This window comes from Heloderma suspectum, chromosome 4 (assembly GCF_057233095.1).
Source record: "Heloderma suspectum isolate Gila_16-S chromosome 4, 16-S_ref, whole genome shotgun sequence".
In the NCBI taxonomy this organism is placed as follows: Eukaryota; Metazoa; Chordata; class Lepidosauria; order Squamata; family Helodermatidae; genus Heloderma; species Heloderma suspectum.
The window spans coordinates 205,196,958-205,222,202 of NC_139461.1; the positions used below are offsets into that span (position 1 = coordinate 205,196,958).

Here is a 25,245-nt window from a genome sequence, read left to right on the forward strand (position 1 = left end):
GGTCTTCATTTTCAGTTTCCATTTCTTAGGGATTTCATCTCAATTAGGCGAGGTGATGATGTTGCACAACTCAGAACGTTGTGGGCAATTTTCCTGCCCCCCCTCTCTCGGCGCGCTAGGCTAACAGCTACTTCTTTGGCCTCATACTCTCACGCTCCCACGCTTTGTTAAAAGCCAGACTGTCCTGCAACATTTTTCTAATTAACAGCCTCAGATCTTGTTTTTTTTCCTCTCAGCTCGACCTTGAGCTTTTTGCTGTTTTCTCTCTCTATTCTGAATCTTTTTAAAAAAACCTTTTTCCTTCTTTGTTTGACATACATCTCAAGGGGGTGCAAGGTTTGCTTCCCCCACCACCCATAGCCTCCCTCTTAAATTGAAGACAGACACAATTAGGGAATGGGAATTGGTCAGTGAGTAAGGGGTCTCACTGGCCGACACAAGAGGATTTTTCACACCACGCACTTTGCTACTGGCCTGGGCACCCGGACGGTCAACGGTATGCGTCAGAAACCGCAGTAGCCACTCACACAATCATCAATCTCTCCACTACATCCATATGTCCCTGCCACCCACTTTTCCCACTTTTTACCAGAGCGGAAAACGGCTTCCCCAGCTTCCTCAGCTTCCTACTGAGTACTGGCGTGCTAGGTACTGGCGCCCACTCGGGGGTGTGATCAGGCCCCCCTTCTACCCGCAAGGAGTAGGTTCTTTTGTATACGTATACCACCAACACTGACCTTCTTCATAAGGCGGGGCCCTCTTTTTTTCTGCCCAGTGGCCTTTCTCCCTAAAGGCGGGGCCCTCTTTTTCCCATATACTTGCCTTTCTCCTGAAGGCTTCCAATGTGGGTTTCAACTCAATTGCAGCTGCGATACAGGCAGGGCTCAAGTTCCTTCCTCCGCTTCCCAAGGTTCTCTTGCTGCTCGCTGCCGTTTGGGCGATCCCGGTGCAGGCTTTCTCCCATTCACTCGACAAAAAGGTCGGTGGCGCCAAGAAAGGGAGGCATGCGCCGAGCTCGTCTTCCCGGTGCGGCGATCAAGAGCAGGCAACTGCCACCTGTCTGGCTCAGAGCCTGCCACATCCGAGTCACGGCACCATTTATGTTGCAGAACCCAGAGTCAGAGAGACCACGGAGTGAAGGAAAAAGAGATTCTTTATTTAACGCGCGGGCTTAAGGCTGGAATCGTTTCCAAAGAGCCAGAAGCCCCGATTTACATTAGCACATTGGTTTTATAGACATTGTGACACATATGAAACGGCTCCTCCTCCCCCTCCCGCATGGGGTTGCAATCCTTAACATTTCTTCTCTTAGCACTATTGTTTATAATACAAGAACTGGGTTATAGGGTAGCCATGATAAGGAGAGAACAGAAGAGAACAGCAGAGAACAAGATATACAACTGTATGACCTTTGACAAGATAAGGAATTCCTGTGTCTCGTCAGCTTACAACAATATATTCAAGGGAGAAAGAGCTCAGCAAGAACATGAAGCATGAGACTGCATGAGGCTACTTAGTCTGACCCCTGATATGGCTGCTACACTATGAAGACCTACAACACCTTCTAGAACTAACACCAAAAAAAGATGTCCTCTTCATCAAAGGGGATTGGAATGCTAAAGTAGGAAGTCAAGAAATCACCGGGATAACAGGCAAGCATGGCCTTGGTGTACAAAATGAAGCAGGACAAAAGCTAATAGAGTTTTGCCAAGAGAAGACGCTGATCATAGCAAACACTCTTTTCCAACAGCACAAGAGACGACTCTACACATGGACATCACCAGATGGTCAATATAGAAATCAGATTGATTATGTTCTTTGCAGCCAAAGATGGAGAAGCTCTATACAGTCAGTCAAAACAAGACCTGGAGCTGACTGTGGCTCAGATCATGAGCTTCTTGTTGCAAAATTTCGGCTTAAATTGAAGAACATGGGGAAAACCACTAAACCATTCAGGTGTGACCTCAATCATATCCCTTATGAACATACAGTGGAGGTAAGGAACAGATTTAAGGGATCAGACCTGATAGACAGAGCGCCTGAGGAACTATGGATGGAGGTCCGTAACATTGTTCAGGAGGCAGCAACGAAATCCATCCCAAAGAAAAAGAAAAGCAAGAAAGCCAAGTGGCTGTCTGATGAGGCTTTACAAGTAGCTGAGGAAAGAAGGGAAGCGAAAAGCAAGGGAGAAAGGGGAAGATATATCCAACTGAATGCAGAGTTCCAGAGAATCGCAAGGAGAGACAAGAAGGCCTTCTTAAATGAACAATGCAAAGAAATCGAGGAAAACAACGGAATGGGAAAGACTAGAGATCTCTTCAAGAAAACTGGAGATCTCAAGGGAACGTTTTGTGCAAAGACGGGCATGATAAAGGACAAAGAAGTCAGGGACCTATCAGAAGCAGATGAGATTAAGAAGAGGTGGAAAGAATACACAGAAGAACTATACAGGAAAGATCTTAATGTCCCTGATAGCCATGATAGTGCAGTCACTGAACTTGAGCCCGACATCCTAGAGAGTGAAGTCAAGTGGGCCTTAGGAAGCATGACTAACAACAAAGCTAGCGGAGATGACAGTATTCCAGCTGAGCTATTTAAAATCCTAAAAGATGATGCTGTTAAAGTGCTGCACTCAATATGCCAACAAATTTGGAACACTCAACAATGGCCGCAAGACTGGAAAAGGTCAGTTTACATTCCAATTCCAAAGAAGGGCAATGCCAAAGAGTGTTCAAACTACCGCACAATTGCGCTCATTTCACATGCCAGCAAGGTGATGCTTAAAATTCTACAAGCTAGGCTTCAGCAGTATGCGAACCGAGAACTACCAGAAGTACAAGCGGGGTTTCGAAGAGGCAGAGGAACTAGAGATCAAATCGCCAACATTCGCTGGATCATGGAGAAAGCAAGAGAATTCCAGAAAAACGTCTATTTCTGCTTCATTGACTACGCTAAAGCCTTTGTGTGGATCACAACAAACTGTGGCAAATTCTTAAAGTGATGGGTGTACCAGACCACCTTACCTGTCTCCTGAGAAACCTGTACCAGGGTCAAGAAGCAACAGTAAGAACCAGACATGGAACAACCGAGTGGTTCAAAATTGGGAAAGGAGTACGACAAGGCTGCATATTGTCACCCTGCTTATTTAACTTATATGCAGAGTACATCATGAGAAATGCCGGGTTGGATGAATCACAAGTCGGAATTAAGATTGCCGGGAGAATTATCAACAACCTCTGATATGCAGACGATACCACCCTAATGGCAGAAAGCGAAGAGGATCTAAAGAGCCTCTTGTTGAGGGTGAAAGAGGAGAGTACAAAAGCTGGTTTGAAACTCAACATTAAAAAAATGAAGATCATGGCATCTGGCCCCATCACTTCCTGGCATATAGAAGGGGAAGAAATGGAAGCAGTGACAGATTTTACTTTCTTGGGCTCCAAGATCACCGCAGACAGTGACTGTAGCCATGAAATTAAAAGATGCTTGCTCCTTGGGTGCAAAGCTATGGCAAACCTAGACAGCATAGTAAGAAGCAGAGACATCACCTTGCCGACAAAGGTCCGTCTAATCAAAGCTATGGTTTTCCCAGTAGTAATGTATGGCTGTGAGAGCTGGACTATACGGAAGGCTGAGCGCCGAAGAATCGATGCTTTCGAACTGTGGTGCTGGAGAAGACTCTTACGAGTCCCCTGGACTGCAAGGAGGTCAAATCAGTCCATCCTAAAGGAAATCAACCCTGAATGCTCATTGGAAGGACAGATACTGAAGCTGAAGCTCCAATACTTTGGCCACCTAATGCGAAGAGAAAACTCTCTGGAAAAGACCCTGATGCTGGGAAAGACTGAAGGCAAAAGGAGAAGGGGACGGCAGAGGATGAGATGGCTAGATAGCATCACCGATGCAATGAATATGAACTTGATCACACTCTGGGAGAGAGCGCAGGACAGGAAGGCCTGGCGTGCTATAGTCCATGGGGTCACCAAGAGTCGGACACGACTGAACGACTGAACAACAACAACAACAATAACCACCTTTGGAAGATCAGGGACTTGAAATGTGGCTAGGAAATATATTTAATAAATCAATTGTACAAGGAGTAAAATACACAAAATTCTAACTTGAAGATAATATTCCTATGGTTACACACATCTTATTTTCAAAGTGTAGGAACAGGGGAGGAACAAACACATTGGAACAGGAAAAGGACAAAAGTAAATAGCTATTAAGACAGATTCTCCAGGTTTACTGTGAGATTTCTGTCCCCACTCTGCTTTAGTGTAAATTGAAACAGTCTTGCTTATTCCAGGAGTAGTGATCCCATGGACTGGATGGAGCCTACTGCCTAGTTTTATGTGATCCACAGAATCCCTTCCCACCAATCAGCTGAGCAATGGGAGAAATGAGGTGTAGCAACTGAGTCCTGCTGTTCTGCAGCCTCCTCTTCTCCACTGTTCAGATGTTCCCTGAGCAGCATGTGTGGGGAGGAGTTGGTTTTTACTGGAATCAGAGGCGGGAGGGAAAAAAGTATTATATTTTTAGACCACCTCATAACAAATAGATAGACAGACAGATGTAGACAGACTACATGTTACAGATTACCAGGAAGGCACCTGGTTGGAGAAGGTTGGTATATGTGGTGGCTCTAGTCCTGCCCACCACCAGCATTCAACCCCTGGCAGATTTCTCCAAAGGAACTCAGCCCTCAATGGGAAAAAGGGTCCCTACTCCTTTAATTCTTTTTAAATCCAGATCAACTGAGTACTATATCTGGGTACTGTGCTGTATGTGACTCAGGGGCTACACAATTCCTGACTGGCTTAGACACTACGGGGTGCATCTGATGGATTAAAAATCAGATGGAATCAAGATCAACAGGAATGCAGCAGCACAGACAACCCTAAGAACCTTTATTCTATTTAAAGTTGTCTTTTAAAAGCTAGACACGATAAATAACATTAGTTTAACAAGACAGAATTTGAACGTGATGGTGTGTAATTACATTCAAAGCGAAAGGTAATTTGGTGTATGGGCACACATGTGTAAATTATACATCTCTGGAGTACAAGCTAACCGACTAGTACCGTTAGGTATTCTTGTACACTTCCTAGTATGCAATGGAGACTAAAGGACTCATAATAGCTGCAGTAGTTTGTGTACATTTTCTGCTGGCTACAGAGGCTTCAGTATAGTTCACCACACACAATGTCTTGAGCCCAGATACACTGGGTGATATTTCTTTGTAAATAATGTAGTTTTAGAAGAACGAATGTGAAAGCTCACATAATATTTGATTGCTCAGCATGAATTATATGACTGTATGAATCACAGACTATTTAGTACACATAACCCAGGGCAAATCTTTCTGCACAGCTCCTACCAGGTGCTCAAGTCAGTTTCTGCATCCAATAGCTTTATTGTAGACCCGGGTGAGCAATTTGCAGCCAAGGACTGCCCATGGGCCTCAGCCAAGTTTCAGAAGCCCTCTGCAAGAGCATTCCATCCCTTTCACAGAAGCTTGCTAGGGAAGGAGGGAAGGAAGAAGAAAAAAAGGGAGGGTGACAAAGAAAGCTAGAGAAAAAGAAAAGGGTCTGGCCCCACCCACCAAAGACATGCAGCCCCCAACAGATTACCCCTGAGGGAATGTGGCCCTTGCCAGAAAAGAGATTCCCCATTCCTTTTGTAGATTATGACTTCCATCCAAAATATGGCCAGTGGCAAGGAGAAGTTTCATGGAATCTTACATCTGAAACCTAAACACACTGCCTTGAAGGGCCCATTCATTTCAACATAAACACTGGGGCTGTTCACACAACATGCTAACCCACACTCAGTGGTTGAGTGTGGGTTGTTGTTGAACTGTAGGCTGTTTGTTGAACCATGTGTTAACGTGTTGTCTGAACCCAGGACATTTTCTGCAAGGTGGCTTGTTAACCATACAGTGTGGCTTATTTTTCTCCAACAAGCCACCTTGAGAACCCATGGTTTGCTGTTGGGTTGTTCCGGGTGGTTAACAAGCCACACTGCATGGTTAACATCCGGTAGAAAATGTCCTGGGTTCAGACAACATGCTAACCTACGATTCAACCAACAACCCACAGTTCAACAGCAGTGTGTTACGTGAACAGCCCCATTGACTAAGCTTCCATTATGCAGCATATTAATGTTTTAACTATGCTGAAAATCACCTTGAGTGAATGTCTGATAGTTAGGGTAATAACTGTAGAAATAAAATAAAGTAGTCCAAACATCCAAAAGTTTGGGAAAGACATAGAGCAGACTTCCCCAATCTGGTACCCCCCAGATGTTTGGGACTACAACACTCAGCATTCCTGACCGCTGGCATTAATAGGAGATGAAGTCCAAAACTTCACCAGGCTGGGGAAGGCTGGCATAAAGTAACACGTGAGCAATATGACCATTAAGAGATTTAGCCGTGTCAGCCTTAAAATATGCTTGTGCAATCACATGGTTTCGTGTAATTGCCTTTAGAACATGCTTATTCCAGTATTGTCCACACACAATCAACGGAGGAGAGAGACATACATACTGCACAGGAGGTAACTCATAGATCTTTGCCAAGATGGAGGTGTCCTGAAGTAAGTATCCAGAAATAGTTCAGTGGTAGAATACTGTTTTCATTTCTGGCCCCCACATTTAACTGCAGCCAAGAGTAATACAAGAACAATGCTACAACTAAGTCTGGAAAAGTCTTAGAATCATGCATACCAAGGTATTTGCTGCTACATCCTAGGCATTTGATTTCTCCCCATCCCAGGGTTATGTGCACAGTAAGAGTTTGTGATCAGACTGTCCCACTGAGGTAAATAGGCACACAAATGCATAAGTATTTGAAGGACCTGAGTCTAAGACACCATCACAAAATCAATGGCATGGAATAAAGGCAGATCAGGGAAGAGGGATTCAACCTGTGCTGGATGGGGTTACACTTCCTTCGAAGACTTAGGTTTGTAATTCAGGGTGCCCAGGTTTCAGCAGTGGCCAGGAATATGTTGGCACAGCTGAGGTTAGTGTGCCAATTGCACCCGTTCCTACTGATGTCTGATCTCGCCATGGTCACACATGCCTTATTAGTTACATCCTGTTTGGACTACTCTAATGTACTCTACATGGGGCTGCCTTTCAAACTGTTCAGAAATTTCAGCTGGTCCAGAATGTTGATTGGGGCTCATTACAGGAAACATGCCTCCCCTGTGACAACAGCTTCACTGGCTGTTTCCGGGCACAATTCAAAGTGGTGGTTATGATCTATAATGCCCTATATGACTTTGGACAAGGCTACCTGAAAGACTGTCTTCTCCCATATGAGTCTGCCTGGGTCTTCCAATGTTCGGGGAAGGTCCTTCTCTCAATCCCATCACCAATGGAGGCACATTGGGTTAGGGATGGCGGAGAATTTCTCCCCGAATCTTCGGGGGGCCGAGCGCCAATGCATTCGGCCCCCCGAAATTGGCGGTGAAATTCTCTGCCACCCCCCCCCTGGGATTGGACTTACCTTTGGCGAATGTCCCTCCCGGCAGCGGGTCCCGGCAGTGGTTCGTCGGCCTTTCATCGGGGGCGGCAGCCGGTCTTCCAACCGGCTGCTGCCGCCGCCATTACAAAGTGTAAAAAAACAAACAAACCCCGTGATAGGCTCTGTAACGATTAACGTAGCCTATCACGGCTAGATTTCCAAAGTCAGCCGTGATAGGCTACGTAAATCGTTATGTAGCCTATCACGGGTGACTTTGGGAAAAAAAAAAAAGTGCGTACGCAAATGGCGGCGGCCTAGGGGCGCCGCCATTTGCATTTCTTATTTGGTCCCAGTAGTCTACATAAAGATTTACGTAGACTACGGTGTAGTCTACGTAAATCTTTACGTAGACTACTGGGACCAAATAAGGAACGCAAATGGCGGCGCCCATAGGCCGCCGCCATTTGCGTACGCGCTTTTTTTTTCTTTTTTCAAAGTCACCCGTGATAGGCTACGTAACGATTAACGTAGCCTATCACGTCTGACTTTGGAAATCTAGCCGTGACAGGCTACGTTAATTGTTACGTAGCCTATCACGGGGTTTTGTTTTTTTTTTTACACTTTGTTTCGCGGCCGGGGAGATGGGGCTCTTCTCCCTGGCCTGAATTTCGGCCGGGCGAGGTGGGAAGCCTCCCCCCCCCCCGGCCTGAATTTCGGCCGGGCAAGGCGGGATGGCTCCCCCCCCTCGCCTGAACTTCGGGGGGAGAAGCGAAGCGCCTCCCCCCCACCGTGAAGCACCCCTGCGAAAAGGTAAGTGACTTTCGTACATCCCTACATTTGGTGGGGATGCAAGAGAGGTGGCCACTTCTAGGCTCTGGAACTCCCTGCCAAAGGAGGCCAGGTTAGCCCCTGCTCCACTGTCCTTCCTCCAGCAGGCAAAGTTGTTTTTATTCAGGCAGGTTGTTGGCATGTAAGCTTGTCTGTTGCTGAAGAGGGTTTGAATGGGTTGGATGCTGTTTATTTCTCTTATTCCTGTGTTTTTCATTGTGTGTTTTAATTGTTATGTTTTAAATGTTTTGTTTTAATTAACATTTTGTTTTCAATCTGTATTTTATTATTGTTAGCCACCTCAGGCACCATTTTTGGCAGAAATGCAGGATACATTTTAAATAAATACAATTAATTGAATGCATCTGAAGCATGGAAGACTTCTAGGTTACAGAAATATATATCCTAAGAACCACTTGCACCTGGTTTCTGCAGATGCCATGTTAATGCATTTAAATCTGACACTCTTGGTTCCTATGTTGTTAGAAGTTCAGAAGTGCAGATGTGCAGAAAGATTACCAAAGGCCAAAAAAGCACCTGCATTCAGTAACACCTAGATTTCCTGATCTAGCAGAGTTCATGGGCATGAGTCTGAACTGATATAACTTCAGTACTGAATATAATGTTCATTGTATTTAGTAGTTATATACACTTATCCTTTAATATAATATTTTATCATATTGTAATTTGTTCATTTCCATTGTGAACTATACTTTCTACAACTAACTGTCTTTCACTGAAATCAATATGTTTACTTCTAAGTAAATGTGTTTTAGTTAACGTTCTGTTTAACTGAAGTCTCTTAGGTGCCTTTCCCCAATTCAACAATCTGGGGTACAGTCTTGGCCTAACCTGGGAATAGATTGTAAAGTAGTTCATGCTTTTTTTAAAAAAGTAAGATTTCTTCTTGCTAGTTTCAACTGTGCTTTTATTTCTGGACACAGAACAGCCTTGCAAAATATTATTACCCCCAAAAGTTTTTACTAGCCTCTTTACTCATAAATATGATGTTAATCATTTGTGAAATCATCAACAGCTGGGCTGGTGGTAGGAACAAATGCCATTTTCCAATTAACAAAATGTTTCCTGGTCACCTGAAGGAGATTGTTACCAGACGCAACCAGGCAAGTGGTTATTTACAAGCTTAACATTTTAAAAATCCCATTTATATAGCATCTTCAGTTACAGCAGCTTTTTAAAATACATCACTAGCCCACAGGGAAAAAGTACTAGCCTGTTTATACTCCTCTGTCCTAAAAAGAAAGAAAATCATTTTTTAAAGCTTCTCAGTTTGGTTCCCTGGAGATAACTTATGGTCCAGGCGCATGGCTATTTACAAGCCTGCTTTACAGCGCAAGCCAAAAACAAGCACACAAAGGCCTGGTTCAGAAGTTATGACCTCATTCTAATAAGCTATGGTTTATCAGACCAATAAGTATAATGCACTAACACTCACTACTCCCCCTGCCCTCACTTGACACGGTTCGTTAAGCCACCGTTTCCCATTACAGCGGAATCAGGAAATGTTGTTTGATCTCTGCTTATTAACCAGGATATAAAAAACCAGGATCTAACCCTTGTTTCATATCTCAGTTTGTAAACGGAGATTAAGGGTGCAATCCTATGCAGGTTTAGACAGAAAAAAATCCTACAACTCCCAGCATTCCCCAGCCAGCCATGCTTGATCTAGCAGGCTTGATCTAGTAGGACACTGTGGTTTATAAACCATGACAGAAGTGCTGAAGCCAGGCCATGAGGGAAGGGGCGAAGACAGAACATGTGAGCACAAGAGTTGTTTTTAGTTGGAGGATGAGCTAAGCAAAGTCTTCATAGCAGTCCCAGTCATAGGGTGAAGCAAGGAAGAAGAGGTAGATTTTTTTTTTTAAAGACAGCCTTCCACAATCTGGTGCCCTCCACATGTTTTGGACTACAGATCTCATCATCCAACCATATGCTACGCTAGCCGAGGCTAATAGGAGTTTTAGTCCAACATATGTGGAGGGCACCAGGTTGGGGAAGGCTGAATTAGAATATTTGGATTACTAATGGCACTAGAGTTGGGGGACCAAAGTACTGGGCATAGATGTATCAGAAAGTAAGGATAGAAAGGTGGGGTGGAGTAAGGCTGTGGCTTTGAAGGTAAGGTTGTAGAAGGCCATCTATTGGTATATCAAGCTACTCTTTGGGGCTTGTTCTCAGAGAACAAACATTCACCATTATAAACTGCTTTAAGTATATTCCAAGGTGTTACAAGGCTAACAATTGGAGTAAGTAAAGTGCCAGTTTTTCAGGAACTATGCAAATTCTCAGTTGTGAAATATAGAATATAGTCATCGGTTTGGCTACGTAACTCAGTCACATTTGCAGCTCCATATGCCAACAGTCCTGTGGTGGGAAGATTACAATAGCAAGCCAATAATGTCCACCCATCACTATCAACGCATATTCATCAATGTTATAAGCCAGATGAGATTTCTCAGAAACGTGCAAGCCCACCCTCCAAACACTCAACCAAAAAGGCTCATAAAGACTGTACCAGTGCCTTATGATGAAGATCAAAGACCTTAGGCCAAGGCTTGGTTAGTCTGTTCAGTGATCTGGCCCTAGTGAAATTGGCCTCAATCTGTCATCAAAAATACAACAAGTGCAGAGTCAAGTACAGATATTCTCTACAGTTTCTATGGATTATCTGAATAGAGTTCGTGGGCTACCAGTGGTTTATAGACCAGTTCAAAAACCTGTGCTTCAGGTCCTAGGTTTTTGAACTGGGACCTGAAGCACCTGGCCTCCTCTCATGGGATGTCTTTGGCTGCCTTCTCCAGCTACCTGGAAGAAAAATGACTTCCAGATCGCACTGCCCAGGCTTCCTAAAGTACCAGCTTGAGAAACCATTGTAGGCAGACTGGCTTGCTATGTTATATCTTAAAGACACTTCCTGCCCTACCTCTAGTTTTCAGGAGACAGCCAAATAGGTGGGGAACAGAAGGGCACATGGAGGGATAGAACTGCTCCTGCATTTGACTCCCTCCCTTTGCCCACTATGATTTCATTCTGCCCCCACCCCGCAGCTTTGTCCTTATATATAATTTCTATTTCACATAAATATGTGAAGTGAACAGCATATATTTGGCCCAACTTCTACAATGTAATTGTGTGCATCAAGAAAACAATCCTAGAGTACGAAACGTGTCTCCTTGAACAAAATATATCGTTTTTTATCTCAATATTATGAGTCTATATTTTAATTCATTTACCAAGTAAGTATCTCTCTCTTTCTCTCTTTTTAAGCATCCCGAATTTTAAATACAATGGCCTGTTCACATGTAATGTGAAGCTATGATGGTTAGGCTTTTTTTGCTAACCATGGTGGCTTAGCATGTCATGTGGGCAGAGAAAACCACATTTGTTGTGGTTAGTAAGCCACCCCGGCTAGCCACCCCCCTGCAACAGAGTTATGTGGCCCTGGGGTGGCTTACCGTGTTGTCTAGCGGGCTCCCCGGTGGTTAAAATGGGCTCCAGAGGACTTCCAAACCGTAACCATAGAGTCCACCAGCTAGACTGTCCGCCACTGCCAGCGATGCTCTTGCTGCTGTGGACTTTCTCTATGGTCACACAGCCATTTCAGACACTGGAGCAGCCGCCAGGAATTCATTTATAGTGCGGAGGATGATGGGATGTGTGCTAACCACATCAAGACAACTGGCAGGTAACTTTGGAGGAGGGTGGTTAGCAGAACCACGTAGTGCTGTGTGGTCCCGGGATTGTCTGGCGGGCCCGCACGTAATGATTTCAATAACCGGCCCAGTGTAACCACCCCCTCCCACTGCATGTCTGAACATGCCCAATGACAACTCTAATTCATTAGGGGACACCTCTCTCTCTCAAATATTCACTGAGGCACAGTTCAGCCTTTCACCACTATATATAAATGTAATTTCCACTTTAACCCAAGATATCATGGACCTCAATGGAAAGGTAAAGGCCACATTGTTAGAAGAGGTGAAGTAGGTTGATGCCGCAATCCTAAACAGACTTATGTAGAAGTCAAATCTCAACCTATCAATTGAATGTAAGTAGAACTGTGTTCAGATACAGGCTGCCAGTCCCACTTTGGGATACATTTCCTTGTTAAATCAATCCTTAATGCTTTCAAAATGTCACTGACATTACTTTATACAGCATAGAATGTACATCCCTGTGTGGTACTGTATTAAAAATAAGGGGGGTGCATTTAATTCATCTACTACTACCAATATCACTAATTAGCTCCAAAGCTATACTAAATGCCCTACTGGTAGTTGACAGTTCAGCAACACACAAGACATGTTAGATGAAATTTTACTACTACGTATGAATCATATTATCATCTGCATTGAACACAGCTAACAGTAAAAGCTCTAAAACACTATCTGTACAAAATATAAACTACAGTACAAGCCAGGTTACCCTTCATTGTCTTTCAGGTATTGCAGCACACTCTTGGTCCATACAATCATTGCTTTCAGCAGAAGCCAATTAATATATCAAAGGCATGATTATCAACCTTAATAAACCCCTTCAAAGTCATCAGAGATGATTCTGCTGTCACTGTTTACAGAACATATTCAAAACTCTTATGCTTTCTAACATATGCAGCGTAAGCTTATAACAAAAATCCTTAAGTGTGGTCCTTTAACTAGGTTGAGTAGCTCTATAACACTACAACTTGCAATTAAGAGTCACTGCATCATATGGCAGAGTGAGCCTATGTTTCAAAGCCTGTAAACCGCACACAGATTTGTCCCACTCACTGTTTCAGTCCTAAATTTTCTCCTCAGTCCTCTCAGCTCTGACATACACACACACTTCTAGTCTGCAGTTCCACGAAAGGCATTTAGGGACCTTCTTCCTTGAGACTTCATATACTATACTATCAATGCCTTAATTTTGCATTCAAAATGCCAGAACCCTATAAAAGAACAAGCACCAAAACCAAGCCTATCAGAAGTGTTGAGGAGCTGGCCAAGCTGGCTGGGGATGATGAGAAGTGAAGTTCAACACATCTGGAGAGCACCTGGTTGGATAAGGCTGCCTGAGAGCAGAAGTGGGCAGATAATCCTTGCTGATCTACTGCAAATCTCCCAGAAATCTACTAATAGATCCTGATCTACCTTCTGCCTGCCCCTGCCTTAAAGTATTCATAGCCTGTTCTCTCCTAGCCCCCCAGCCTGCAGGCTGCCCTCAGCAGGGGCAGAACTGTGCACAGGGGCCTGAACAAGAATAAATGGCTGGATAAGGTAAAACCCTTAGCTTGAAATTAATCACCTGCTGCACCACAGTTCACCAGAGACATTATTGATGCACCACACACAAGAGGCAGCATGACAGGGAAGAAAGGTTATACTAGAGCCCTAAGAGGAGTCACTCCTCTCAGGGTGGAGAATTAAAGCCAGAGGGTTTTTCAAATGTAAGGCCCACACCAATTCAGTGTAGCAGACACCCACCAAAACTGTGCCTGTTTGCATGGGATCAACATGGTCCATTCTCTAGACAGGAATTGTAGCATGGCGTTTTCATAACGGTCCCTCAAGGTACTTTTCTCCCACCCCATGTCTACATAGTGTTACAGCAGTAAATCAACCTCTGAGGATGCTGCTGTTTGGTGGTCTCAACTTAAGCCCCACTGAAATCAAGCATAGTAAGGTGCTCAAGTCCTGTAACACAGGACTAAGGTTGCAATCCTATACACACTTATTCTGGACTAAATCCAGTTGAACTCAATGGGGCTTACTTCTAAGTGGACATACACAGGACTGTGCTGTTAAACACATATTCTCTCAGGATTTTTTTTAAAAAAAATTGGTATAAATATGCCTTTATTACTCAAATACTTTGGTTTTTTTGACCAGATACATAGTTTCTTCAGAATAAAGTCTATTGTTCTCTGAAACCATAACAACCTTTATTGTGAAGTAAAATGTTTGCCTAAATTAACTACAAAAGTAAATATTGTTACCAATCTCAAAAATGTTTGGAACTTAAATACTACAATTCTCATCTAGTGCAAATGCTAAACGAATACTAAAGGGACAATCCTATGCATGTTTAGACAGAAAAAAGCCCTACAACTCCCAGCATTTCCCAGACAGCATGGCTGGCTGTGGGATGCTAGGACTTGTAGTACTTATTTCTGTCTAATCATTCATAGGATTGCATGCTAAACAAATTAGGATAAAACACTTTGGGTTGCATTCAAGGTTAGACCTACTTAAAGTAGACCCCTTGAAATAAATGGAACAAGTAAGTCATGACTAACTTAAGCCCCATTCATTTCAATGGGCCTACGCTAAGTAGGACTAACAATGGATACAACTCCTTTTTAGACTTTGTAAGGACCTTGGCAGAAGGTTAATATATCAATGCAAGCAATAAATAAGTTATTTTCAAAATCACATGGGAAAAAAATTGTATGCATCCCTTTAAGCATGCTTGCCTCTGATACTTAAACTGGTCCAAATGTAAAGAAGTCGTATTAGCAATTGGAAATCTGTCTAATAACAAATGAATGATCTTTGGCGCACCCACATTCACTTGAATACCAGCCTCACATAGCTTACCAAGATCCCATGCCACAAACTTTTAGCCTACCAGCGTTTCAACGTCTCTGTTATGAGATAAGAATTAATTCTCAACACTTCCTTTTTGCCGAGAGAGAATGCCTTTTATGCACACTCTTTCACACGATTAACATGCTGGAAGTTGTCCATAAGTTGCAGAAGCTGTGAATAACTGTTTCTATCACAGCAGCGAACACGATAACGGGAAAAGGTTAGGGAGTTTTCTGTGGAAGGGGAGGGAGAGGAGGAAACACACATGTACCAACCAAGTCACAGCACATTTTACATCACTATGCAGCTCTGCTCTTGCCCTCTCGCAGAGCTTTCCCTTGACACCAAGGTGGTGAAATAAACCTTATTCCAACAGCGCCGAGAAAGAGTTTAGAAAAAGGAAAGCAACGGGGTGGGAGCCTCCCCTGCTTTCAGTTCATTCCCTTCTCCAGTGGGACCGCCTGACCTAAGCAGAGGACGCGCTTCGGAAAAGGCCGGGCTGGGGGAAGCGGCTGGAAGAGCTGTCAGCCTAGTGAGGGGCACGGCGCGGCTGGCGGGGGCAGCTGAGCTGCCCGTCCGCTCTCCGCGGCTGCCCGGCGGGGACGAGTTGACCCGCTTACTTATGAGCCCTGGGGCGGGAGGGGGAACAGCCGTGCCCCACGCCCCCGCCCGGAGCAGGCCCCGCAAAGGCAGAAGGGGCCGGCGGGCGCTCAGCCCTCGGCTACCGGGCCAGGAAGAAAGAGGGGGGCTGTCAGTGCCGCAGCCCGCCGGGCTAGGCCGCAGGGCCTGCCATTGGCCGTCCCGGTGCACCTTGGAGAGGGGAGAGGCAGGCGGGCAGGCGGGCGGGCTGCCTTCCTTTCTTCCCTCCCGGGAGCCAAGGGGTTGCTTTCGCGCCCGCGCGCTGCCTCACTCACCGCTCTCGATCTCGTTGCCCTTCTTGGCGGTAGCTGCGTTCCCCATGGCCGGGCCGGGGCGAGCGGCGGCAGGTCGGGGTGCTCCGTCCGTCCAGCGGGGAAGGGCAGGAATCCCGTCTGCGTGTCGAGCCGGGCCGGGCGGCGCGCGCGAGCGAGCGAGCGGGCAGGCCGGCCGGCGCCTCCCGTCCCCTCGGCGCTCGGCGCCCCTGCCTCTCGCTCCTTCCTCCCTGCTCTGGGGTCTTCGGGAGACCGGCGGCGATGGCGAGCGCTCTTCTTTGCTTACTTGCCTGCCCTCCTCCCTCCCCAGCTCACACACGGCGGAAATGACGGCCGCCGAAGCGCCTCCTTCCCCGTCGTCGCCTCCTCGCCGCTGCCGAAGGCTCGCCGAAGCCCTCCGGCGCGGCCTGGCGCGCCTGGGCCGCCTCGGGAGAGCGGAGGAGACGGTTCCCCCTGGCTGCGCGTCCAGAGCTGACGAATTCTCTTTATTATTATTTTACGCGGCGGGCGAGCGCCCGCCCCACACCCGCTGGGAATCCTGCCGCCGCGCCGCTTACGCACAAGATGACAGCCGCCCTCTCGCTCTGAGCTAATGAATTGGGAATAGTCGCCGCCACCTGCCGAGGGGTGCCGTGCGTTCGCGCGAGCTGGGGCCGGGGCCCTGCTCGTCCGTGCTTACTCGGCAGCAAGTCCCGTTGCGCTCTGTGGGGCTTACTTCGGAGTAAACGTGCAGGGCGCGCGCTGTGAGCCAGGCTGCCGATCTTCTCGGCCCGTTTACTTGGGAGCAAGTAAACGGGCTGAACACCCATTCAGCGCGTTGAGACCTCTGACCAAGCCAAGCACGGCTAAGGGTCGGACGGCACAGCTGCAATCTTACGCGCGCACTTGCTTGGGAGGAAATCCCGTGGACTTCAGTGGAACCTCTTGAGTTAACAGGCGTGGGCTTGGGTTGCCTGGCTGCAATCCTGTGCCCTCCAGTTTCTACGCTCCGATTAGGGAAAGACTGGATGCGGGCAAAAGGAACTGAGACATAATCCAGAGAAGACAGAAGATCTTGGTTGGACGTATGGCCAATCTGGGAATAGGTGCTCAGCTGGATCTGGATGGGGTTGCACTCCTGCTTAAGGAGCAGTAGACTGGAAGCCTTGCTGGATTCGGCCTTGCTCCCACCACAGCTGGTACACCGTGACCTTTCCATGGAAGCTTATTCCAGAATAAATGTGTTTGTCTTTAAGGTGTGGCATGACCCTTTGTTGGTTTTGCTGCAATAAACTAATAATAAACTCTGGAAACTGTGGCCTTTTCTAGTGAAGATGGATCTTGCTACAGTTACATGTTCTTTGGTTTCTTTCATGTTCGACTAGGGAAATGTACACTGTCTAGGGTTACTTTTGAGAAGTGACTGGAAACTTCAGTAGGTGCAAAATGTCTCTGCCAGAGGGCTGACGAGTCTGTTTTCATGATCATGTGATACCCAGGGCCAATCAGAGGGCAGGCTAGCAGCACTATTTGGCCTGGGCCTTAAGCTCAAAGGGGCTCTCAAATTTGGACACTTACTAATCTGGGGACATTTGATAATTTTGCAACTTGTTTTTATGCACAGCTGGCTGGGGAGTGCTGGGAGTTGTAGGCCTTTTCTCTGTCTAAACATGCATAGGATTGCACCCTTAGTTGACTAAGGAACTATTTATGTGTAAGAATTCTTCATTATCTTCATATGCTAGCCAAAAGAGGTGAGTGGTTGGTTGGTTGGTTGGTTGAGCCCTAGCTTGGCAGCTTGGCCAAGATCTACAGGATATTGTAGTCTATAGGCTCAGATTCAAGGTGAAAATTTGTGAGAATAATCTTGTACAGTGATGAGACACATTTGAAAGTTTTGGACATTATCCCTCTGTCTACCCATATCTGTGTTTATGATATACCAACAAACGATGCTGTAGATCCTGAAAACTCCAGAACTGCTACAGGTGATATTTTATTGCCAATACCTGAACATGAGGAGTGTAATCAAGGAGATGTTCCAACAGTAACAGATGCAGCAGAAGACTCTGTGTACAATCAAGAAATGCAACAGGAAGATGTGGATTTTACGCAGAAAACTAATTCATGAGTATTACAGTTTTGACTGTGACCGACATTGGAATTATGGACCAGAGCAATGTTGCCCAAATGCAATCTTTTCTTCAGATTAGTTGTTTTGAAATTCCAAGTAACATTCCATGAGAATTATGCTTTCCCTACTCGCCTGCTGATAAAAACTCTTTCAAATGCTGAGAACTGCACAAGAAATTGGTTATGCTGGAATATGAAAAAAATGAAAAAACAATCTGTGTACTATGCACTCAACTTCATTTTGAACAAAATGCTGCAAATGCATCAGTGGTCAATCAGGAAGGAGCATCAACAGAGACTGGAGGAAGTTGAAAGACTGAATACCATCACATGAGAGTTCAGTGTCACACGATTGCGTGGAAATCAGCAAATAGGGCAACTGAAAGTTGAGTTGATAATTAACTCTTGACTGAATTCTCTACATAAACTAATAACTGGGGGGAAAACCCCTTTTGAACACAACCTGAATGTCATCCTTTTTCTATGTGAATGGGGATTGGCTTTCTTTGCTTCCAGTCAATGCATTGGTGATCATGCAAATGGAAACTTTCTAGGTATTGTTGCGTTCCTCAGCAAACATGACCCACATTTATTAGAGCATGTTAAATGTTCCAAGAATCACAGGAGTCAAAAAGCCAGTGTGGTGTAGAGGCAAGAGTGCTGGACTAGGAGCTGGGAGATCCGGGTTCTAGTCCCCACTTGGCCATGGAAGCTCACTGGGTGACTTTGGGCCAGTCAGACTCTCAGCCCAACCCACCTCACAGGGTTGTTGTTGTGAGGATAAAATGGAGAGGAGGAGGATAATGTAAGCTGCCTTGGGTTCCTTGCAAGAGGAAAAAAAGGCAGGGTATAAATGCAATAAATAAAATAATAATAAAAATTATATCTCCATATGCACACAAAATGAGTTTATTGACTTATATGGGTCATTCATACAATTCTTGATGAGATTCAAAATGCCAAGGATTTTCCCATCATTGTTGCTACTGCTTCAGATTGTTCTCACACAGAACAGCCTACTGTGGTTATTTGAGATGTTAAGATTATACACACCTCCAAATGTTCAACTCAAGAAAGGCTTATTTTGTTTGATAATTTCATGAGAAAAATGGGTTGGGGGAGGATTGCTGCTTAAGTACAAGTTTTTAAGTTAGATATTCAAGTCTGCATTGGTCAAGCCTATGACAGTGGATCTAATATGCCTGGGAATTGCAAAGGTGTATAAGCAGTTCTGCTCCAAAATAATTCAAACTATATTTGCTTTAGCTGTGGAAACTACACATGTAGGAAGCAATCCTGTGGCCCGTAGACAGCATCTGAGGAGCCATAGGATTATTCAGAGTCTTCCCTTTGAGGTTGGAGATAGCACTCTGACCTCAGAAGGGAGAGTTGGAGATCTGCCCCCAGCCTCTCTACCAGTGTGGAAAGAGCCACACACAGCTAGCCTCAAGTTTGGAAACTTGACCTTAGAGAGGAAGGAAAGGGTGTTTTGGTGGGCAGGGAGGGGAGGAGACTGGAGAGGCCAGGATACAAGCTATCCTAAGCCTCTGCCAGCCCCCTTCCCTCCCCTTCCGAAATGCCTTTGCTTGATGGGCAAAAAAGCCCATCTAGCGAAAAATACAGGGTGGGAAGATGCCTCCACTGCTCCTCCTGCCCTGCATAGGATGATCATAAGCCTCCAAGTTCAGGGGCTTATGATCATCGAGAGCACAATCAATAGGATTCTGCCTAAACCCTGTAGGTCTTGACTGTGCTGAATTATGCAAGGAGGCAATTACTTAGTTTGGAACTATTCAGGAAATGTACAGTCTCTTCAATAGCAATCCACAAAGGTGGGAAGTTCTGAAGCAACATCTTCCTGTTTCACTGCATGGGATGTCTAAAACTAGATAGTCTGCATAAATGGGCAGCATTCAAACAGTTGCTCGGCAATTTAATTCCGTGAGAAAGGCTTTAAAAGAGCTTGAATCTCCCAATCAAACTGCTTAGGCTTGAACTGAACTTCAATCTGTTAGAAGTACATGTACACATTTGAATGTATTCTGATGTCTTCTTTGTGGATGAAGCTACTTACAAATGATCCACCAGACTAATATGGTAATTGAAGCACAAAATGCTATACTTGATATTGAGAAGGATAACATGAAAAGTCTTATCAGTGCCAGATTCATGAACATTAGGATGTGATCCTGACTGAGTCCAAATTAGTCATACAAAATTAGTAGTACAGCATTTCATCTGAATTCTCCACCAATCATAGCTTACCTACTATATCCAATGCCAAGCAGCATAGAGGGTCAATGTCTTCTTTCCCATCATTGACTCTATTCAATTAGATGTTACACATCGATTTGAGTCACTGCGATTCACTTGAACCCTTTTTGGGTTTCTTTGGCAGTGCAACAGACTGAGTAATGAAGATCTACTTTCTGCAGCTGCACAATTTCAGCAACAGTACAACAAAGGCATCTCAAAGGATCTCAGTAACAAGGTTATCTTCCTCAAACGAATATATTCCACTAACATTACATTGGATTGCAAGCAAAAGGAATTACTTCAAAAAATAGCCAGGCTTGGACTCTGGGATGTTTCCTAATATCACAATTGCATTGCATACTTTTGTCAGCTTGCCTGCACCAGAGGCTTCAGGTGAATGCACCTTCAACTTATTGAAGCAGGTAAAGAACTAGCACTGTTCAGCTATGGAACAAGAGCATTTGATTGGGCTTGCCATGCTTAATTATCAGCTATGACATTGCATGAATCCTGGATTTCCTCTCAATATTTATTGCATTTGTACAGAAAAAGGCTAGAGAAGCATTTGTTTTAAAAATGTATCACCCATTTTGTTTCCATGAATTGTCATTTTAATTTTTATTATGACTAGAGGCCTTGAAAGCTGGAAGCGGCCTGGGCTTCTCTGGACCTCTGAGAGGGTCTGGTGTTACCTATATTGTATATACTTCATACAATAGGCCAGTATGTTTCCGGGCCTACTTCAAATAGTGGGTCTTGGCCTTTTGTAGTCCTAAATATGTAGGGACCTGCTGGCTACCTGAAGCCTCTGAACCTGCCCACACACTGTAATTCAGAGGAGCTCTGTGTCTTGCCTCCAACTGAGGTACAGCTAGTGGGCAGAAGGAAGAGGCCTTCTCAGTAATTGTCAGGATTCCTTTCACCCCCACTGAACCTCAAATGCTGAATCAAACACAGACAAGAGGCTTCAGTCTGCAGCTTTTAATCTATACTTCAAAGGGACATACAAATGCAAATTCTTATAGACTCTCAGCCTAGAAGGAAATGCCTCCAAGGGGCTCAAAAGGTAGCTAAGGAAGTTGCCCGCTGTTTGAAAGGAAGGTGGTCTCACTAGCCTAACTGAAGGGGTGGGGGGAGGTCTCTGTCTCTCTCTTGAGGTTTCTAGGCGCAGCTGTTCACGCAAGGCCAATTGGGTAGACCATCTAAGTTCCACCCCGCCCTTCTCCCTCTTTGCTCTGCATCTGCACCTGGCATCTATTAATTCAGACTCCCCAAACTTTGCCTCTCCCTGTTCGCTATCTCTCACGGGGGGGGGGGGGGAGGTGAAAAGGGACCCTCCTCCAGCTGGACCTTTGAAACCTGAGGAGTCTGCCTAGCCATGTCTGGACTAGCCTGGGAAAGCACCTCCCCCATGTCTGGTGGTTCTTCTTCAGAATCTGAAGTACTATCCCACTCCCTGCTCTCAGAAACACTCCTGACAGTAATACTGCCCAGGTTATTGAACATCTTACCACAAGAAATTCAGCTAGCCCACTCCTTATGCTTTTTAAAGTACCAATTACAAACTTTCTTATTTAGGTATGCCTTCAAATAATTAAAGCCATGATTTATATCTGTGGCTATGAAGTTTGCTGCAGTTTTTTTTAAAAATGTTTTTAGTGGTGCTACTTTTGTATATTGCAACAGTAGCCATAATAGTTGGTTGCAGCAAAAAACAACAAAAAGTCTTGTTGCACATAACATTGATTATGGCATAATAAATACCTACGCATAAGCTTTCATAACAAAAGCTTGTTATGCATGAAGTATTATGCTGAATATACATGGGGGAAGGGAGGGGAGGGGCACAGGGAATCATAATCAGTGAGGTCAGAGGGAAATGAAATGCAGAAAGAATGGACAGGTATAATTACCTTATTAACAGCAACTATTCACAAAATAGTAACACAGATATGCTTGCATTGGTGAGCTGCTGAACACATGTGTGATAAAAAGCCTTTGTCCCTGTTTAAACTACAAGAGATAGAGTTGAATCTCTCGATGAATTTTAATTTAAATGTTTTAGGTGACCATCTGTCTTTGAAGTTTCTTTGTTTAAGAATGGCCACTTTAATGTTACTGACAGGGTGTCACTGGGAGGTTAAAAAGTTCCCTGAGTGGTTTTTGAATATTGCCATTGGTGATGTCATATTTATGTCCATTTATTCTTTTGTGTAGAGACTGTCCTGCTTATGCTATATAGCAGGATAGGCAACTTTGGGAGGTCCAGGGGCCATTTTTGCCCCCCCCCTGCCCCCATGTGCCACAGTCTGCTGGGTGAACAAAAAATAAATTAAAAAATGTTTTTAGGAAAATAAAGGTGTCTGGCACTATGGAGTGCCAAAAGGTCAAAACTAGCTTGCAAACAAGCTAGGTTGGACCTTTTTGGCACTCTGTATGCTCCAGATGCCACTTTTCCCATAAAAATATATCTAACCTTTTTTGGAGTGTGTCAGAAGCTATATGTGCCTCATGGGCCACATATTGCTCACTCCTGCTACATAGAGGTAGAAGGGCATTGCTGGCAAATGATGGCATATATCTCATTGGAAGATGAGCAGGGCTATGAGTCCTTGATGTTGTGGATGACATGATTAGATCCTGTAACGGTGTTGCCAGAATAGACATGGGGGGACATAGCTGGAAACTGGGTCTACCATGGGGTCTGTTTCCTGTGCTTGTACCTCTGTTACATGATCTGTTGTTGCTGGGGAGTAGCTGTTTTAGGTTGGGTGGCAAGGGTAAGCCTAGCACTCGAAGCTTGTGAGGGGGAGGTGCCATTGTCCAAAATGGGCTGTAGATCATTGATGATATGGGATTGAGCAGTTTAATCTGGGAACTGTAAGCGACAACCAGTTGGGTGCTCCTGATTTCTCTTCTAGGCTTGTCCTATAGTTGATTATTCCTGGGTATAAGTGTGTCCCTTTACACCAACATCCCCCACAAAGATGGACTACAAGCCATCAGGAACTGATGGTTCCTTCATCACCATCTCTGATGGTGCTACAACATAAGTAGGCACCAAACTCTGCCACTTTGTACTTACTCACAATTACACCAGCTTTGGGGAGAACATATATCTTCAGATTAATGACACTGCCGTGGCTCCTTGCATGGCCCCACAGTATGACAACATCTTCATGGCTGACTTAGAACAGTGTTTTCTCAGCTCCTGTCCCTAAAAACCTCTTCCCTTCCTGAGCTATAGTGATGACATCATTATTCATCTAGACTCATGAACAGAAGGCTCTGGGGAAATTCTAGGGGTTCAGTGACTTTCACACCAACAACCTGAGCATAGACCAGTCCACATAACAGGTTCACTATCTGGACACTACTGTGCAACACCATAACGGACATGTGTCACCTTATATCAGAAACCTACTGACCACAATGCATACAAAATGTGCTTTCATATTCCACCCACAAAACACCACAAAATAGATTGTCTACAGCCAAGCCCTAAACAGATCTTCCTGCTCCATCACTCAAAACTGCAGCCTTTGGAGACTGTTTTTCATTACTAACAGAAAAAGTCAGGGCTTAATTACATGCATTTGCATGTAACACCATTTGCTCCTAATCCCAATTAGATAGTTCACAGTTCAGTTCTACTGAAACCAAATGGTACAATGCACAATAAAACAGTTAATATTTTTTGTTTAAGAGTGCAATCCCCTTTGGAGGAAGCCTCCCATCTCAGAGGCTTTCATGTATTCAGTGCCTTCCTCCTTTTAAATGTTCCTCCTCTGGATGGGCCTTTGAGCCCATTTAGAGAGGGAATGCTGGTGTTGGTGGGCTGGGGCTGGAGAGTCCATAGAATTTCTCATATCCTGGCCTCTCCCCTCCCTGCCCACCAGAACACCACCTTTTTCCTCCCTCTGAGACCTCAGTTGTGACCTCAGGAAGCAGCTGGCACAGTTCTTTCTGTGAGGGGGATGGTATTGGGGATCAGAACTCAGAGTCCCCCTCCCAAGGTCTTAGCAGTGTCTACGGCCTTGACATGGGGACTCTGAATTATCCTGTGGTCCTTGGAATGCTCTCCCAGGGACCATAGGATTTGTGTCTAAGGAATCCTTAAGGTGGGGTAGATTGTTGTTGTTGTTGGTCAGTCGTTCAGTCATGTCCGACTCTTTGTGACCCCATGGACCATAGCACGCCAGGTCTTCCTGTCCTGCGCTCTCTCCTGGAGCATGCTCAAGTCCATATTCATTGCATCGGTGATGCTATCTAGCCATCTCATCCTCTGCCGTCCCCTTCTCCTTTTGCCTTCAGTCTTTCCCAGCATCAGGGTCTTTTCCAGGGAGTTTTCTCTTCGCATTAGGTGGCCAAAATATTTGAGCTTCAGCTTCAGTATCTGTCCTTCCAATGAGCACTCAGGGTTGATTTCCTTTAGGATTGACTGATTTGACCTCCTTTCAGTCCAGGGGACTCGTAAGAGTCTTCTCCAGCACCACAGTTCGAAAGCATCAATTCTTCGGCACTCAGCCTTCCTTATAGTCCAGCTCTCACAGCCATACATTACTACTGGGAAAACCATAGCTTTGATTATACGGACCTTTGTCGGCAAGGTGATGTCTCTGCTTCTTACTATGCTGTCTAGGTTGGCCATAGCTTTCCTCCCAAGGAGCAAGCGTCTTTTAATTTCATGGCTACAATCACCATCTGCGGTGATCTTGGAGCCCAAGAAAGTAAAATCTGTCACTGCTTCCATTTCTTCCCCTTCTATATACCAGGAAGTGATGGGGCCAGATGCCATGATCTTAGTTTTTTTAATGTTGAGTTTCAAACCAGCTTTTGCACTCTCCTCTTTCACCCTCAACAAGAGGCTCTTTAGATCCTCTTCGCTTTCTGCCATTAGGGTGGTATCGTCTGCATATCGGAGGTTGTTGATAATTCTCCCGGCAATCTTAATTCCGACCTCTGATTCATCCAACCCGGCATTTCTCATGATGTACTCTGCATATAAGTTAAATAAGCAGGGTGACAATATGCAGCCTTGTCGTACTCCTTTCCCAATTTTGAACCACTTGGTTGT

The 25,245-nt window shown here is 45.0% G+C and overlaps 1 protein-coding gene across 1 annotated transcript in view; it reads right to left on the minus strand.

Annotated features, from left to right (window-relative positions):
* Positions 1 to 16,113, minus strand: part of PRKACB (protein kinase cAMP-activated catalytic subunit beta) — a 91,261-nt gene extending 75,148 nt beyond the window's left edge. Inside the window, exon 1 of the mRNA XM_084852113.1 lies at positions 15,804 to 16,113. Within this exon, the coding sequence (XP_084708239.1) occupies positions 15,804 to 15,849 (46 nt within the window). The 5' untranslated portion in view covers positions 15,850 to 16,113. The remainder of the gene's footprint in view (positions 1 to 15,803) is intronic.
* Positions 16,114 to 25,245: the final 9,132 nt, after the last annotated feature.